This window comes from Grammomys surdaster, unplaced genomic scaffold (assembly GCF_004785775.1).
Source record: "Grammomys surdaster isolate TR1022 unplaced genomic scaffold, NIH_TR_1.0 224, whole genome shotgun sequence".
Classification (NCBI taxonomy): Eukaryota; Metazoa; Chordata; class Mammalia; order Rodentia; family Muridae; genus Grammomys; species Grammomys surdaster.
The window spans coordinates 1,855,462-1,871,927 of record NW_021604669.1 but is presented as its reverse complement, the minus strand read 5'-3'; the positions used below and the strand labels follow the sequence as shown (position 1 = coordinate 1,871,927).

The 16,466-nt window shown below is 48.1% G+C and overlaps 1 protein-coding gene across 2 annotated transcripts in view; it reads right to left on the bottom strand.

Annotated features, from left to right (window-relative positions):
• The window catches only part of Trappc9 (trafficking protein particle complex 9), a 461,796-nt gene extending 447,013 nt beyond the window's left edge, over positions 1 to 14,783 (bottom strand). For both annotated transcript variants that reach the window (XM_028773229.1, XM_028773230.1), the window contains exons 1-4: positions 14,697 to 14,783; positions 11,015 to 11,607; positions 5,297 to 5,442; positions 3,868 to 3,996 (exon numbers count right to left, since the gene is read on the bottom strand). In XM_028773229.1, coding sequence (XP_028629062.1) covers positions 3,868 to 3,996; positions 5,297 to 5,442; positions 11,015 to 11,598 — 859 coding nt within the window. In that variant the 5' untranslated portion in view covers positions 11,599 to 11,607; positions 14,697 to 14,783. The remainder of the gene's footprint in view (positions 1 to 3,867; positions 3,997 to 5,296; positions 5,443 to 11,014; positions 11,608 to 14,696) is intronic.
• Between the last annotated feature and the right edge of the window lie 1,683 nt (positions 14,784 to 16,466).

The window sequence follows — 16,466 nt, the reverse complement described above, 5'->3', positions numbered from 1 at the left end:
CTCTACAAGTGGGCTACAATCTCCATCTTTTTTTTTTTTTAGACAGGATCTCATGTAGTCCAAACTGGCCTCAAATACACTATGTAGCTAAGGCTGACTTTCAATTCCTAAGCCTCTGGCCTCCACCTCCCAGATGCTCTGATGATGGGAGCCCGGCATCATATCTGGTTTTCCGGCTCTAATTTTTTAATGAAACTACATTTTATCCTTTAGTTATAGACTTAGAGGTCCACATACAAATCTTCAGAATAAAGGTATCCCCACTTGTGGGTAGCCTGAAGCTAAGGTTGAAAGACAGATTAAAAGAAAGGACAATTTAAGGGAAAAAAACCACAATTTTTTTTAACTTTTTAATTTTTTTTTAAAGAGAGAAAGAAATTCCCTCTTTTCTGAGGAAATGTACTTGAAAACTGTTCAGCCAGGGTCTGCTGAAAGTGTTCAGCTGAATGCTGGGGCCTGGAGACGCAGCTTGTGGTTAGAAACTCCTACAGACTGCAGAGGACGTGGTTCATTTCCCAGCCACCACATTATATAGCTCACAACTGCCTGTCACTCTAACTCCCAGTGATCCAACATTGTCTTCTGGCCCCTGCAGGCACCTGCACATACTCATGACAGACAGACAGATACACACACACACTCATGACAGACAGAAAGATACACACACACACACACACACACACACACAGTGAAAATAAGGGCTGGAGAGATGGCTCAGTGGTTAAGAGCATTGACTGCTCTTCCAGAGGTCCTGAGTTCAATTCCCAGCAACCACATGGTGGCTCACAACCATCTGCAATGGGATCTGATGCATTCTTCTATTGTGTGTCTGAAGACAGCTGCAGTGCACTCATATACATAAAATAAAAAATTCTTTTTAAAAAATAGAAGTGTCGTACATTCTGTTATTATTTGCTAATCACCATAAAAGCAATGATACTGACAGCTGCCTCAGCCTTCCCCTACCATGGTCCACCTTATTCCCTCAGACAGAGTCCCTCAATGAACCTGAAACTCATCCTTTCCTTAGGCTGGCTGGCCAGTGAGTTCCAGGGAACTAACTGTATGGTGGTGCTGCAGACATGCTAGAACCTAGAACCACCTATGAGATAAGCTGCTGGCCAGGCATGCCTGAGCACACTGTCTTGATTATGTTAAGTGATGTGGGACTTGGGCTATACAAACAGGGAAAGAGAACTGATCATAGGTGGTCCTTCCTCTCTGCTCTTTGATTATGGATATCATGTGACTGTGACTCCCTCCCCATACAGACTGCCACCTGTAATTATTAACTAAAATAAAACCTTCTCCCCTACATTTTGTCAGAGTATATTGTCACAGCAAGTAGGGAAAATAGATAAGAGTACTTGTCTCTGCCACCCAGTGCTGTTTCTTATGTTTAGAAAACACATGTTTGGACTCATTAAGCCATCTTCCCAGCCTCTTTTAGCGTGTGTGTGTGTGTGTGTGTGTGTGTGTGTGCATGTGTGTGTGTGTGTGTGTGTGTGTGTGTGGTCAGAGGACAACTGTGACAGTCAGTTTTCTCCTCTCCCACGTGGATCAAACTCAGGCCATCAGACTGGGTGACAAATGCCTTTACCCACAGGGCCATACTCCTAGCCCTTCAATATCTTTTATAATACATTCTTACTGTATAGCCCAAGCTGGCCTAGAACTCACTACATAGCTCAAGCAGGCCTTGGACTCATGGTGATCCTCCTGACTCAGTCCCTTGAGATTAAATGACTTGGTCCCAATCACATCTAACAAAATGTTACATACATCTGGGTTTCTGCTCTTCTGTGGCTCAAGATGAGAGCTGGGTGTTCACTCATGATATGTAAGGGAGAATGCTAAATGCTTGGCTTGTCTGCAGTAACACAAGGCTAACACTACACACCAGCTGCTCTCAAGATTAGAATCTGAAAGAAGATGGTGCATCTGTCCCCTGATCCAGTCTGCGATGAGCAGAAGGCCACTCCGCTTCTACAGTAGTCAGTCTCTGTGGCCTCCCCACCTTCCAACTGTCACCTGAGTATTTTAAGGTACAGGCTGTCTTCAACAATGAAAAGTTCCAACATTTTCACACAAAGCAAAGCTAAATGAAGACGTTTCTCCTGAGACACGGACCAGTTCTTCTGTTGCTTTGGCTTCCTCTGTTCACACCCAGCAAGGAAACAAGATGAACCGTTACATTGTTACCCTAAAAGCTTCCGGGCTTCTCAGTCACAGCAGGGGGAGGGGGCAGCACACTGACAACCTGGGAGCCGTCTAGAAGTGAGACTCCATTGGCTGTGGTCTCATAGCAGGGCCTGCAGCTAGACCCAGCACATAACCCAGCATCTGAGGGAGATCAAAACCCAGAAGGCCAGAGCAGATTCCTCCCTGCTCTCAGCGTCGTCTCTCAGCCTGCTCCCTTTCTACTCTGATAATGGAGATGCCGCCAGGGGCTTCTGGCAGACAAGCACAAAGGGCCCTTGAGATTCACATGCCTTCGTCTGAGCATGTCCTGCAGAACCTGGTGTACCTAGCAGCTTCTGCATGCTCTACAGTAGGCGATGACAGAATCATTCTGACTCCCCTTCTAATGCATCTGCTACTGGGGACTGAAGTTTCCTGAGAAAGCCATGCCTCCTTTTAAGAGTCCACAGACTAACCAAATGACTACTTCCATGACTGCAGAGTTTGACTGTGACAGATCAAGAACCAAAACTATCTTGGGCTGCCTTTAGCACCTTAACAGCCATTCCTTGCCACCTCTGAGCCTACATTCTTGTAACTATCTTGTAATGTATTAATTTAGCAGAACCCTACCTTCTACCAACTCTAAAGCTACGAATGCCATCAGACAGAAACTGAGACCTATTGCAGAGACGTCCCTGCTTTGCTGTAACCCCCAAAGTGATAACCCCACCACCAATGTTTTTTATGAGTTCACTCACTTATGGCTGTCTTTGGAACTATGTCCATAGGAGGAAAATGTCTCTTGGGACAAGCCGACTCTGTTCCTGGCCTATAATCACTCATACCTGGTTCAGAATAAACTGTCTGATTCAACCAGGCATAGTGGCACACGCCTTGGATCCTAGAACTTGGGAGGCAGAGGCAGGTGTATCTCTGAGTTTAAGGCCAGCCTGTTCTACAGCTCGAGTTCCAGAACAACCAGGACTATACAGAGAAACCCTATCTCAAACCATAATAACAACAATAATAAATTAAATAAATGAAATGAAATGAAAAATAAACCGTCCCCTTCCCTTTTGAGTAAGAGCTGTGTTTGGCAAAGACACTATATTGTCCCCATTGAAGAGAAAATGTGCCTTACTCTTCACTGAGGTTTTCTAACAGTCTCACAGATCATGAAGTAGCTTTGGCTTTGAGTTAGGTGTTGCTCATCATTGTCCAGCCACCACAATGTGACCAGTAATGCACTGGGAGCAAGAGCTCACTAAGCATTTGTGGGTCTCCTCATCTAGAGAAGTCTTCCACTCGTCACTGGAACCAGTAACTGGAAAAACAACATTAACTAGCTAGATAATTTTTAAGGAAACAAGACGTATCCCTGGTCCATGCATCTGCAGTTAAAACTGACTCCAGGGGGCCAATGTTACCCATCACATGGGTACCAAGTCCATTCTCCCAGGGAATTTCAACAAGGACCTAGAAATCAGTGGTGGTCACTGCGTTTAAACCCTCCCTGTACCAGTCAGGCCGATAAGCCAGAAGAAAATGTCTCCTCCGAGATTGCATAGAATCCACCTACCTAGAAACACTCATCAGGCCTAATGAAAAGGAAAAGACAGCACAGGGTGCTGCTCCTCTCCTTAAAGACTGCAATGGGTGCAGGCTGGAGAGAGGCAAGCTCACCTGGCCGGTGTCTGTTGGCTGCTTCTGAGGGAAGTGAGCTGCCTTGGAGTCTCCGAGTCCCGGTCTTGCCACCAGTTCCTCCAGGATAATGGTAAATGACGGAAGCCGAACACAGCCCTTCCAGGGCAGCTGGGTGGTGAAGAGAAGCGAAGATGATTGGTAAAGTCACCCTGCAGGGACTCAGAATGACTAAAACAGCCAGCTTATCTGAAAATGCCAATTTCCCAAAAACAAAGTTTACAATAAAAATCGAGCTGGGCATGGTGGTGCATGCTTTAATCCCAGCACTGGGGAGGCAGAGGAAGAAGCAAGTATGTCTCTGTGAGTTCAAGGCTGGCCTGGGTTACATAGTAAGTTACAGGCTAGAGTGAGAGCGTGTCTCATAGAAAAGAAAAGAAAAATCACTAGTTTTGTAGCACACAGAGACATGCCACCCGCCTTCTACAGGTCACATCAGGGCAAGCAACACAAGAGGCTAGCATGGTTCAGAGTTTCACTGATGGCCTGAATACGCAGGGAAAGTTTCATTTTCTCATTTGTTCATAGGATCATAATGTTTAGGGTTCTTTTGTTTGGTTTGTTACATTTACTTATTTAATGGGATTGGATGAGGGCATGTACTGTAGAGTGCATGCCAAAGTCAGAGGACAACTTAGGAGATTTCAGTCTCCCCTTCCACTCTGTGGGTACGGAGAATTGAAGCCTGGTCATCAGGCTTGGCAGAAGGCACCTTTACCCACTAAGTCATCTCATCAGCCCTGAGGGAGCAGCAGTTTTACACACATTATACTGCAGGTGCTGTGTCAGGCTGTGGTGCAGAGCTGTGGGGCAGGAAGGATGCTGGGTTAGAAACATTTAACAGTAGGGCTGAGGGTGTGCACAGTGGTGACAGAGAGCTTGGCTAGCAAGCAAGGCTCCATCCTAGACAGAGGAGTGAAGGAGAGGGGGAGGAAAGAAGAGAGGAAAGGAAAGAAGGAAGGGAGGGAGGAAGGGGTAAAGGGAGGGAAGGACGAAGGGAAGGAAGAAAGGAGGGAGGAACTTAAAACCAACAGCTCTAAGCAGGGTGGTGGTGGTACATGTGTTTAATCCCAGCATCTGGGAGGCAAAGGCAGATGGATCTCTGAGTTCGAGGCCAGCCTAGTCTACAAAGTGAATCCCAGGACAGCTAAGGCTACAGAGAGAAAAACAGAACAATGGCAGCCAAAGCACAGGCCAAGAGGCCAGGCAGAAGAAAACACACACCTCCTTCAGAGGGTGCAGGGCAGGCTAGGAGCAGAGTAAGCAGCAGATATGTCAGGGAAATGAGTCCACAAAGCAATCAGCAGGCACCGCCTGCTTCCCCTCCCTCGCCCTTCTTTGTGCTGTTTCCTCAGATTCAAATTCCAGCGGACATGTCCACTTATCGGCCCATCTGGCCAGACAGTCTTACCCCCTAGCCACAGGAAGTCGTTCACTGAGCGCAGGAGCTCCACGGACATGTGGTAGTGTACCAGGGCATCCTGCAGCATCCCAGCCTGGAGGCACAAGTCCCCCACGTGCTTCCGCATGCGTCCTTGGCACCGCTTCTTATAGTGTCTGGAAGATAAAATTCAAAGGAAATGCCTTGTTACTGCTGGCCCCTCCCCCGGCTCAGGGCTGAACATGATGCAGGCTTCTACCACTAACGAATAGCCAAGAAGCTGGTGTTAGGCTCTAAGGTTGGAAGCCAGCAGCAGTCATTGCCAGTCACGTGAGCTGCAGGGGTCCTGGCCTCAAAGCTGTGCTGCCCTGTGGTTTTTATGAAGTAGCTGGGACTCCTGCCCCCTACGCAGACACTCCTATAGCAGGAGCCTTCTCCTCAGATGGCTCCAATTTCAACATTACCACAGAGCATGTGTCTCAGTTTTTAAATAAGACAGCCCTAGGATTATTCTATAGAAAGAGATGTTGCATATCACTGGCCAGCTATCTGACTGGGGCTCTTCAGACATTGCCAAAGATGTGCTGTGGACCAGCGTACATCATGGAGCAGGCTTACCCTCTGAAAACACTACTAACCCTTTGAATATCAATCAGCTTCAAAGATGTGATTCTTTTACAAGAGCAAATGGCAGCTGCATTTATCGGAAGCAATTCTTTTCAAGATTCTTTTCAAGAATGAGCTATAGAGGAGTGGGTACGGTTCTGACTGAATCAAAGGGTCTAGCAGATCCTGACAGGAAGTGAAGCCATGTCTGGTCCAACTCCGTCAGTCTCCCCTGACTCTCAGACTACTTAGCTTCTCTATGTTCAATGCTATTAGAACTAAGGCATCCCTGCACAAAGGTGCAGAGAGGACACATCAGCTTTTGCTAGCCTGCTCCCTGGTCACAGGGCTACACCAGGATGGCCCTGCTAACAAGTAACACTGCCTTGGGCCTAGCCTCACTACCTGAAGTGGGGAAAAAAAATCACTCTGGAGGCTGGAGATGGCTGAACACTTTCTACTCTTCCAGATAACCTTCGTTCATTTGCCAGCACCCACATGGTAGCACACAATAGTCTAACTCCAGCTCCAGGGGATCCAACACTGTCTTCTCCCTCCACCGGCATTCACACATATGGTGCACCACAACGAAAGGGAAGTACAAAAGTGTCATGTTTAATTGTTCCTGCCATGTCCTTGCTGGAGTGTCCTGTCTTGGGGGGGGAAGGGTGGTGGCACGGGGGGGGGGGGAGCAGATACTGGGTCTCTTGGGCAGGGTGGGTACCACTTCACTAACAAGGAATTCTGAGCTTGTGATAGAGCTTGGGCACTTAGAGGGGGAAATTTTTTTGGTTTTTGGTTTTTGGTTTTTTGGAAGACTCCAAAACTGGCCTACTTTAAGTTCAAGCATTATGAAGCAGACTCAGTAGAGAGAAGGTCTGACCAGCCTGAGCCTCGATCCTGCTACATCACGCACTAGCTGTGTGATGCTGGACCAATTCAACGCTTAGTGAGTGCTGACTCTGCAAAAGTAAGCCAGCCTGCCGCCCCTACCTTGGCTGGCAATGTGAGGTACACAGGTAGGGGGAGAGATAACTGTGCTAGCCTAACCAGCCCTCCCCCTTCTCCAGAGAGCACTGGGCCTGCGAATACTCAGGCAGGACAGTAGCTCACACTGCCTTCTCCCCCAGGAGCTACTACGATCACAGGAACTCCCCTCCCACTCCTGTATCACCACACTCCTCAGACCCCACCCCCAACCCAATCTTCCATTTGGGTCCACAGAAAGGACAGGACATTAGCTGGCAATCCCATCCTGCCCCTGCTTGGGGCCCTTCCTTTGAGGATGGCCTCGCCTACCTCCTGCCACTACAGGGTCGCTCATAAACTACTCCACACAAGTTCCGCCTACAATCCACTACCAGAGCCCCTGGCCACGGCAGGATTTTTACAATCTGGACAGACAACTCTCCACATATGCAATATCTTTAGGACACAAGCCAACCTCCCCAAGAACCTATATTCCTCATGTCCTGCTACTGGGGTTCTTCCCATTCCCTGCTTCCAAAAGGCTCCTCAGATCACCTCATCTATTTCTTAGGTTCTAGACAAACAGCAGGACTGGCCGGACACACACAAAGTGTTCAGAGCTGTGTGTTGCACTACTTCTAGGGGGTCTTCACTAAGAAAGGCAATTTCTTCTTCATGGGACACCAATGAGGGTCCTTGTCCCTCACAAGGGAAACCCAGAAGACAGGCTAGGACATATATCTCCAAAGGTCTGTGTGACAAACCTGCTAGAGTAAGCAGATGAGAAAAGGAAAGCCCAGGACAAGCTATTGTCACAAGAATAAATGCAGGACCTAGTGAGTGACAGAAAGGCTCTGCAACCCTAGTAGGACCCCCTGCTGTTTCCCCTGCAGCATGGCCCCAACTCCCTGAGCTTGTGATAATAATTTCCTTTTGCTCTCAGGCCCTAGAATGGGAGGGAACCTCTCAGCAAGTCCAGCCTATCTCCATGGAGACAAAGTAAATGAAATATGAAAGCGTTGGCAGTACATGGAGGCTCAGAGGCAGTGTCCAGAGCAGCAGGATGCAGAACAAGACCCTTGCCCTCCAATCAGGTGACCCAGGGGGACACAGTAAGAACTAGGTCAGCCAAAGATCATCCTGGAAGGCTGACTTCAGATGCTGAGGGGTCTGTGATGCAGATGAGTAACATGCCAGCAGCCTCCCCTGGTGTAGAGTGAGCTTTCCTGCCTGTATCAGGGAGGAAACCCCCGCCTGGGAGAGCCTGGGCAGAGGTCTGCAGGCAGAGGGGGAATAGTGGTCAGTAACACAGGTTTTCACATGCTTAAGACTCAACAAACTAGCTATTTGAAAGATCACTGCCTTCCTGGTCTTAGAAAAGGCACCCTTGAGCCCTCTTAAAGAGAGAGACTGCTGTCCACTTAGGATGACCTCTGACCTTTCTGGTGAGACACTGCAGAAAAAAAAAAGGAATAGGGAATGGACCCCTCGAGGAAAAGCAAATAGAGAAGGCAGGCAGCTCCCCACAGCAGCTCTGCTCCCCACATGTCTGACCTGCATCCCCACCACCATGCACATCCCACAGCCACAGTCACCCGCCACATGCCTCACTCACTTCCAAGCTTAGGGTCAAGCGGGGCTGCACTCTCGGTGTCCCAGGTTAAAGTAACCCCATGAAAACCTCTGCAGCCACCCAATGAACCAGCATCTCACACCCTCAAAACAAAAAGGAGTTAGTAAAGGCTCATTTGTCACCAAATACTAAAGACCAAAGAGGTCTCTGGAGCAAGTATTTTTGACAAACATCAAATACCAATGGGTTAGGAGCTGAGGAAACTAAAATCTAAAAGAAAGAAATGAACAGTTAAAGGACTGCTCAGAACACACAGGGAACTAGGCAGCGGTGTTGGCTTTCGAAGCAATGGCGGCAATGGGAACAGCACATGAGGGAACTAGCCACTTTCTCAGTGGTGTGTTCACAGCCTACCTTTTCAGACCCAACAACATACTCACAGGGCGGTATGATAGAAAACAAAAGAAAGGAAGAAAGAAAAGAAAGAGGGACAAGCAAAATTAGAAACATACAGGAACAAAAATAACTCCAAGAGCTACACACTACACGTACCAGACCCCTGATGATGCGCCTGTGTAAGTATGGGACTCAGATCCATGCTCACCCAACTCTAAGAGGAGAATTTGCTCTGTGGGTACAACCAGATTATTGCTACTGGGACAAATCCAAACGGACCATGTGTCTTGACACTTCCCCTCATGCTATGGACACTATGTCATTTCCCTTTGGATATGTGTGCATGCTACCAGGTAGTGCAGGCAAGTGTGAGGCTCTGTCCTAGCTCCAGAACATCTCAGAAAACAGACTATGGAGATGTGATGGAGACGGCTGGACGGGCTGGACTGTGGTTTCCTGACACCATTACCTCACTCAAACAGGAAGTCTATGGGAATAGGGGCTTTGGAGTGAGCATGTCTGGGAGATGAGCTCTGATTCTGCAGCTCTCTGGCTTTCTAACCCTTCCTTCTAGAAAGCCAGGCCAGGAAATTACAGGCCTGCTGCAAAGGTGAAGGAGAATAGGCCCGAGACACACCAAAAGCTTCAGTTCAGGTGAGACATGAAGATTCTTCTCAGACATCGCCAAACATCACAGGCTGTGTGACAGGGCCACTCTTTTTTTTCCAACCCTGTGGGCTGTCCTTAGCCTATGCTCAATTCCATGACATTTTTGGGTCAGACTCACCACCAAGCAGAAAGCTGCTATGTGACTCTAGAGAATTCCAGAAGCATACTACTTTGCAGCACCCACTCTGCAGCAGGCACATTCTGTCATTTGAGCCTCACTGGAGATCATGATCTGAATTCCACAGATGAAGCAGGACAGACTCAATTCTTTGGGCTCCAGCCTGAGAGCATCACACCTTCAAGTGACAAAGCTGCACAGAGCTCTCCCTACAGGAAGGGAACCTCTCTTGGCAAAGGCTGCCATTTGAGCTTGCATCTATCTCAGCTCCTCTGCTGACAGCCAGTGGCAAGATGGTGAGACGAGCAGTGGGTTATGAACACAAGAAATGGCCTGAAGACTAAGTCCCTAATGGTGAGCCAAGGAAATGCAGGGAACATGGCTACAGACAAAACCCATAGTCTTGGTCCTGCTCCATCTTGAAATGCAGAACATGGCGACACTTGCACATATATAGGTGGCTCTTCGGGGGCGCCGGGATGGTGTTTCTGACCCTCCTGCAGCTATAAGATAAAGAAGAGACCTGGTATCTGCAGAATACCTGAGCTGGGAGTCAGAGAATTAGGCTCTACTCCCAGAGCCCAGCAACAACCTGTCCGATCTCAGCATCTCATCTGTGCACCAGAGCAGAACTAACAGAGGAAACACTAACCACAGAGGCTAATTCAAGTGTCTAATTGCCACATAGTTTGCTTTTGCTTGTTTGTGGTGGTGGTAGGGTTTGATGTAGCTCAGAACAGCCTCAAACTTACTATGTAGCCTAGTCTTGTAACCCTCAGCCACCTGAGAGCTAGGATTACAGGTGGGAGCCACCAAGCCCTGATCCAGCTGCCAAATGTTACAAAGTAGAAACAGCGCTATGGAAGTGGCTCAGTTGATAAAGTGCTTGTCCAGCATGCAGGATTCCCAGCACAGCATTAAAACAGGTTGGGTATGGTGGTGCTCGCCTATAATGCTACTAGCACTTGGGAGGTGAAGGCAGGAGGAACTCAGATACACAAAGAGTTGGAAGTCAACTTTGGCTACCGGATACATGTCTCAAAAATAAAATAATAAAATAAAAACAGTTGAAACAAATGTTAACATTGTTTTCCATCTAACATAGAGCAATTCAAAAACTATTTCTGATCTGTTTTTTTTTTTCCAGTTTGTGCTGTATGTTTTACACACACAGCTCACCCGAGCTCATGATAGCCTGGTTTCATAGGCAGTGATAGCTGGCGGATATTTCCTACCAAGGGATTTGTGACACCCAGGAGCGCATGTGCTGACCCCTAAGGGACTCCTCTTCTTTGGTAGCCAATGGACCACATTTGAGCCCTCCTTGCTGCAGTAGGCTCTTGCAGCATTTTTGCCTGCTTTGTAAGGAGGGGCCAAACCCAGAGCTTCTAGGTCAACCATTCCTACATAAACTTACCTGCTATCCGTGTCTAGTCCCACGAAGTCCTTTTTCTCGAAGGGGACACAGAGAAGAGGGATCTTGTCCCCAGATTTGTCGGTGGCTCTATCCAGGCGCTTGGACTCCAACACAATGAAAAGGGACTCGATGAAATCTTCGATGCGCTTCTCCACTGAATCACAGTCATCGTAGTTAGGATAGAAGGCCACATCCGGGCGCGGCTGCTCAGCCACGTCACCCTGCAGCCCGAACACGAAGAGGCGAGAATCATAGAGTGTGGAGCCGTAGATCTCCTTCTGCACGTGGAACTTCTCGAAGGTCTGTGGCCAGTCTTTGGGCGAGAAGCAGTCGGTGATGGTAATGAGGCCTACCACCTTGCGGTGAGTCTGGAAGTCGCCCCACTCGTTGTTCTCAGGTGGGTAGTGGTGCCGGTAGCGGATGAAGAGTGCACGCTGCGAGTCGCGCACACTGAGCTGGCTCACCGAGCAGATTCGCTTGTAGATCCTGAAGAAGTTCTCCTCAGAGACGATGCCCACGGCCTGGACGACCACCAGGAGGGTCTGATGGTCCTCTGCACACTGCATATAGTCGGGGACGCTCATCCTGAGGGCCTGTTCAAAGAGAAAAGAGTCTATGACAGATATCTCTGCCTTGCAGAACTCACACTGACATCATTAGTGGTAGGCAGAGACTTGTCACACTCCTGGTCTACCCCTATTTATCCCCACAGGCAACCCTGGCTATCACTCTGGGTAGCCACAAGTGATTCACACAGTACCCCACAAGGCTACTTATCCCTTTTGTGAAAAGCAGGAGTTGAAACTTAATCATGGAGCAAATAGACCAGCATTAGTGAGCCTTTCCCAGTGTCCAGACTTGAAGAAGTAGGAGTCTCTTCATGAACAGGGGTATTACTATGCCAGCTCTGTCAGATCCCTCAGTTTAATATGTAAACTTAACACACTTCAGGTTAGAAGTCCTACCAGGCATCTACCAGTGAAACAAGCTATTTATGAGCAAGAGTAGCTAAGAAATTCCTGATATGCCACCATGGAGGGATTCCTCAGGAAACCAAGACCAGGTAGAACTGCTAATGAAGATGTGGTCTCTCTACAGAATGACAAAATATGATCCAAGCATAGCTCTCAGGAGGCCAGAGTCATGTCATGAGTTCCTGATGAGCCTGGACTACACAGTCATAGCTTATCTTAAAAAAAAAAGAAAGTGCCTTTAATGCCAGCCTCTTAGAAGGCAGTGGCTGGCAGTTCTCTGTGAGTTCAAAGCTAGCCTAGTCTACCAAGTAAGTTTCAAGCCAGCCAGAGCTGCATAGTGAGTCCCCCATCTCAAAAGAATATTTGTAAAAAAAAATTAAAATTAAAAATATATATATATATATATATATATATATATATATACAAAGGAGTTGAAGAGACAGCTCAGTAGTTAAGAATAATGCTGCTCTTCTTGGGGTTCCTTAGTTCAGTACCCAGAATCCATAGCAGGCTGTTCACAACCACCTGGCATCCCAGCTCCAGTGAATTTATGACCCTCTTCCCAGTTCTAAGGGCACTGCAGTTACATGCAATCCCCCCACACAGACAAAAAAATAAACAAAGCATAACAAAAAAATGTCAGTTAATTTTGACTGACACAGTTGCCAGCCTGGAAACCCCACAGGCTGATACTTTGAAGCTGGAGAACTGGGAAGCTAGGCATGAACTAGATATCAACAGAGCTATCAAAAATATTAAGAGCTGGGTGTGGTGGTGTACACCTTTAATTCCAGCACTCGAGAGCCAGAGGCGGGGCTGGAGAGATGGCTCAGAGGATAAGGGCACTGACTGCTCTTCAGGAGGTCCCGAGTTCAATTCCCAGCAACCACATGGTAGCTCACAACCATCTGTAATGGGATCTGATGCCTTCTTCTGGTGTGTCTGCAGATACCTATAGTGTACTCATATACATAAAATAAATAAATAAATAAATCTTTTTTTTAAAAAAAGGAGGAAGAGGCAGGCAGATCTCTGAGTCTGAGGCTGCCATGGTCTTCACAGTGAGTTCCAGGACAGCTAGAGTTATGTAGAGAGAGAAACCATACCTCAAAAATAAATATGTTAAAAAATACATGAACCTAAGATTTGCCACTTTTAAGCATATAGTTCCAAAAGCATGAGGCCTGTTCAGCGTTGCACTATATCACCATCATCCATTTCCAGAACTTTCCATCTTATTGCTCTGAAACTCGGTACCTACTAACAACTAACACTCCATCCCGACCCCCCCCCCCCAGCCCTATGCAAGGATCAGCAATGAAGAGCGACTGCTAAAAGGTATTGGTTTTCTTTCTCAGTAATGAAAAGTTGTTCTGGAATGGTTCTGGAATAGAATAGTTGTATAACTGTGAAAATACTGGAACCCCTGAACTGTACAAGGTGCTGGGGACACAACAGGATCTTGCAACTGTTAGGAAAGTGCTCTTCCCATGAGCCCTTGCTCCCACCCCTCTTTTGATTCTCAGTGTCACTAAGTTCCCCAAGCTGGCTTTGATTTGGCAATCCTCCTGCCCATGACGGACTATTTTCTTTTTCTTTCTTTTTTCTTTTTTCTTTTTTTTTTTTTTTTTTTGGTTTGGTTTTTTCGAGACAGGGTTTCTCTGTGTAGCCCTGGCTGTCCTGGAACTCACTCTGTAGACCAGGCTAGCCTCGAACTCTCAAACTCAGAAATCCGCCTGCCTCTGCCTCCCAAGTGCTGGGATTAAAGGCTTGCGCCACCACCGCCCGGCTTCTTTTTTTTTTTTTTTTTTTTAAGATTAAGTTTCTTGACAATTATCTCCCCGTTACCAGTAATGGTCCACCATCTAAAACAATTTAAAGAGAAAACCAAACCTCACCAGGAAGTCTTCAGGAATATTCTAGGTTTCCAACGTCATACCCCTGACGCTACTGTTTGGTTAACAGACAAGGCAGATGAGGAAGCAACTGTAACTCCTTAACTCTGCAAAGTCACTGCTTTTAAAGGGGGTGTGTCGGCCTCATACTTTTTCCCTGAACTCAACCGAGCCTGGTTTCAGCTCCCTTAAAGGCTCCTAACACCAGAAAGCTCTTAACAATGTAACAAGAGGGGATGTAACAGAGAGGCGAGATCAAAGGTCAGTGCAAAGTGACACTTCTCCCAAGCTGTCATTAGAAGCAAACTAGAGTTTACAGCACAAAGATCTCATTCCAGGGAAACATCACATTGGGCTGGGTTTGATGCACGGAGCTGCTAGGGATGGTGCACCCCGTTCCAGGCGCAGAATTGTGGGCGAGGGGCGTGGCGCAAGGCGTGCAGTGCAGCCCAATTCCAGGTTCCAGAACCGGAAAAGAGGAGGGACTTAGAGCCAGTCAGCCTGGCCCGCCAGGAGGTGCAGGTGCAGACCATCCCAGACAGGTGTACGCAGATCCTTCAGGTGCGCACACCGCACCCCAGGTGTAGGCGGGGCGCCAAACGACTGCAACCGGGTAGCAGGCTGTCCCCGGCTGGGCAGGGGACCTGGGCAGACAAGGGGACCTAACAGGGAGAGGACCCAGCAAGCAAGGGGAACATGGGTAGGCAGGGGACCCGGACAAGCAGGGGATCTGGGCAGGTGCAGACCGGGCTAAGCCCCAAGCCAGCCCCTCCGGCCAGGAACCCCAACGCGCGGCCCTAGCCGGGCACTTACACAGCGCAGCGGCCCCAAACAGGAGCCGAGGCCTGGAGGGCAGCGGGACTGAGCAGCCTGGAACCTCCGAACCACCGGCCGAGCCGGCGTAGCTCCTGCGCGTGCGCAAGTCGCGTTCCGGCCTAAGATCTGCCCCGGGTTTTCCCGAAGACCTGGAGCCTGAGAGGGAGGCGGAGACGAGGGAAGGAGGGGTAAGAGAGAAGAGGAGGAGGAAGGAAGGGTGGTACTGGAAGACGCTGGAGTGGACGAACACTAGTGGAAAGAGAAGGAAGTGGAGAACACTGGGGAGGGAGCAGGAAGGGACGGGGAGTTGGGAGGAGCCGGAGGAGGAGCGAAGAGAGCAGAAACCTTCACTGGGGGAGGTGCCTACGTGGGAACCGCTAGTCACCGACTTCAGGCTGGATTTGCATTTCCCTGGTGACACCTAGGCGAGACCCCAGCTATCATCCGGGTCACACACACACACACGCATATAAACAGGAATGTATAGAGGTTACAGTGTGCATACAATGGCTCCAGAAAGAAAAAGACAGGAAACGCTCTCGTGTGTTTATAGTATTCTGAGTGTAGTTTTTCTACCATATGCATGCATTTCTTTTCAATTAAAACTGCATCTTTTAAAAAACTGCATTAAGAAATAGTAATGGTAGCCAGGTGGTGGTGGCACACGCCTTTAATCCCAGCAGAGGAAGAGAATCTCTGTGGTGGCGCACGCCTGTAATCCCAGCACTTAGGAGGCAGAGGCAGGCGGATTTCTGAGTTCAAGGCCAGCCTGGTCTACAAAGTGAGTTCCAGGACAGCCTGGACTATAAAGAGAAACCTTGTCTCGAAAAACCAAAAAAAAAAAGAAAAACCAGAGTGGGCCCCTCAACAAGTACAAGGGAAGAGTGGTCTCTGAGTCAACAATTGCTTTAAGCTAGCAAGCATTTACTTACCATGTATTCATGCTATTTTATTTCTCCTCCTCTTCCTCTTCTTCCTTCTCCTTGTTTTGTTTTGGTTTTTTGTTTGGTTGGGTTTTTTTTTTTTGAGACAGAGTTTCTTTGTATAGCCCTGTCTGTCCTCGAACTTGTTTTGTAGATCAGGCTGGCTTCAAACTCACAAAAATCCACCTGTTTCTGCCTCCCAAGTGCTGGGACAAAAAGCGTGTGCCACCACTGCCCAGCTACCCAACTATAACTTATTTTACTATTTATATTTTTGGGGGGAGTTTTTTTTTTCGAGACAGGGTTTCTCCGTGTAGCCCTGCCTGTCCTAGAACTCACTCTGTAGACCAGGCTGGCCTTGAACTCAGAAATCTGTCTGCCTCTGCCTCCCAAGTGCTGGGATTAAAGGCATGTGCCACCACTGCCTGGCTACATTTTAAATAAAATAATACACTTGTCTCAGCCAGTGGAAAAGTAGAAAACCAATTGGTATTTGGTTTGTGATTGTGTTTAGGGGTGGGTGTGTGTGTGTGTGTGTGATAGAGGTCTGTGTGTGTGTGTGATAGAGGTCTGTGTGTGTGTGTAATGGAGGTCTGTGTGTGTGTGATGAGGTCTGTGTGTGAGTGTGTGTGTGCATGTGTGTGTAATAGAGGTCTGTGTGTGTGATGGATGTGTATGTGTGTGTGATGGAGGTCTGTGTGTGTGTGTGTGTGTAATGGAGATCTGTGTGTGTGATGAGGTCTGTGTGTGAGTGTGTGTGAGTGTGTGTGTGTGATGGAGGTCTGTGTGTGAGTGTGTGTGTGTGTATTTGTGTGTGTGTGATGGAGGTCTGTCTGTGTGTGAG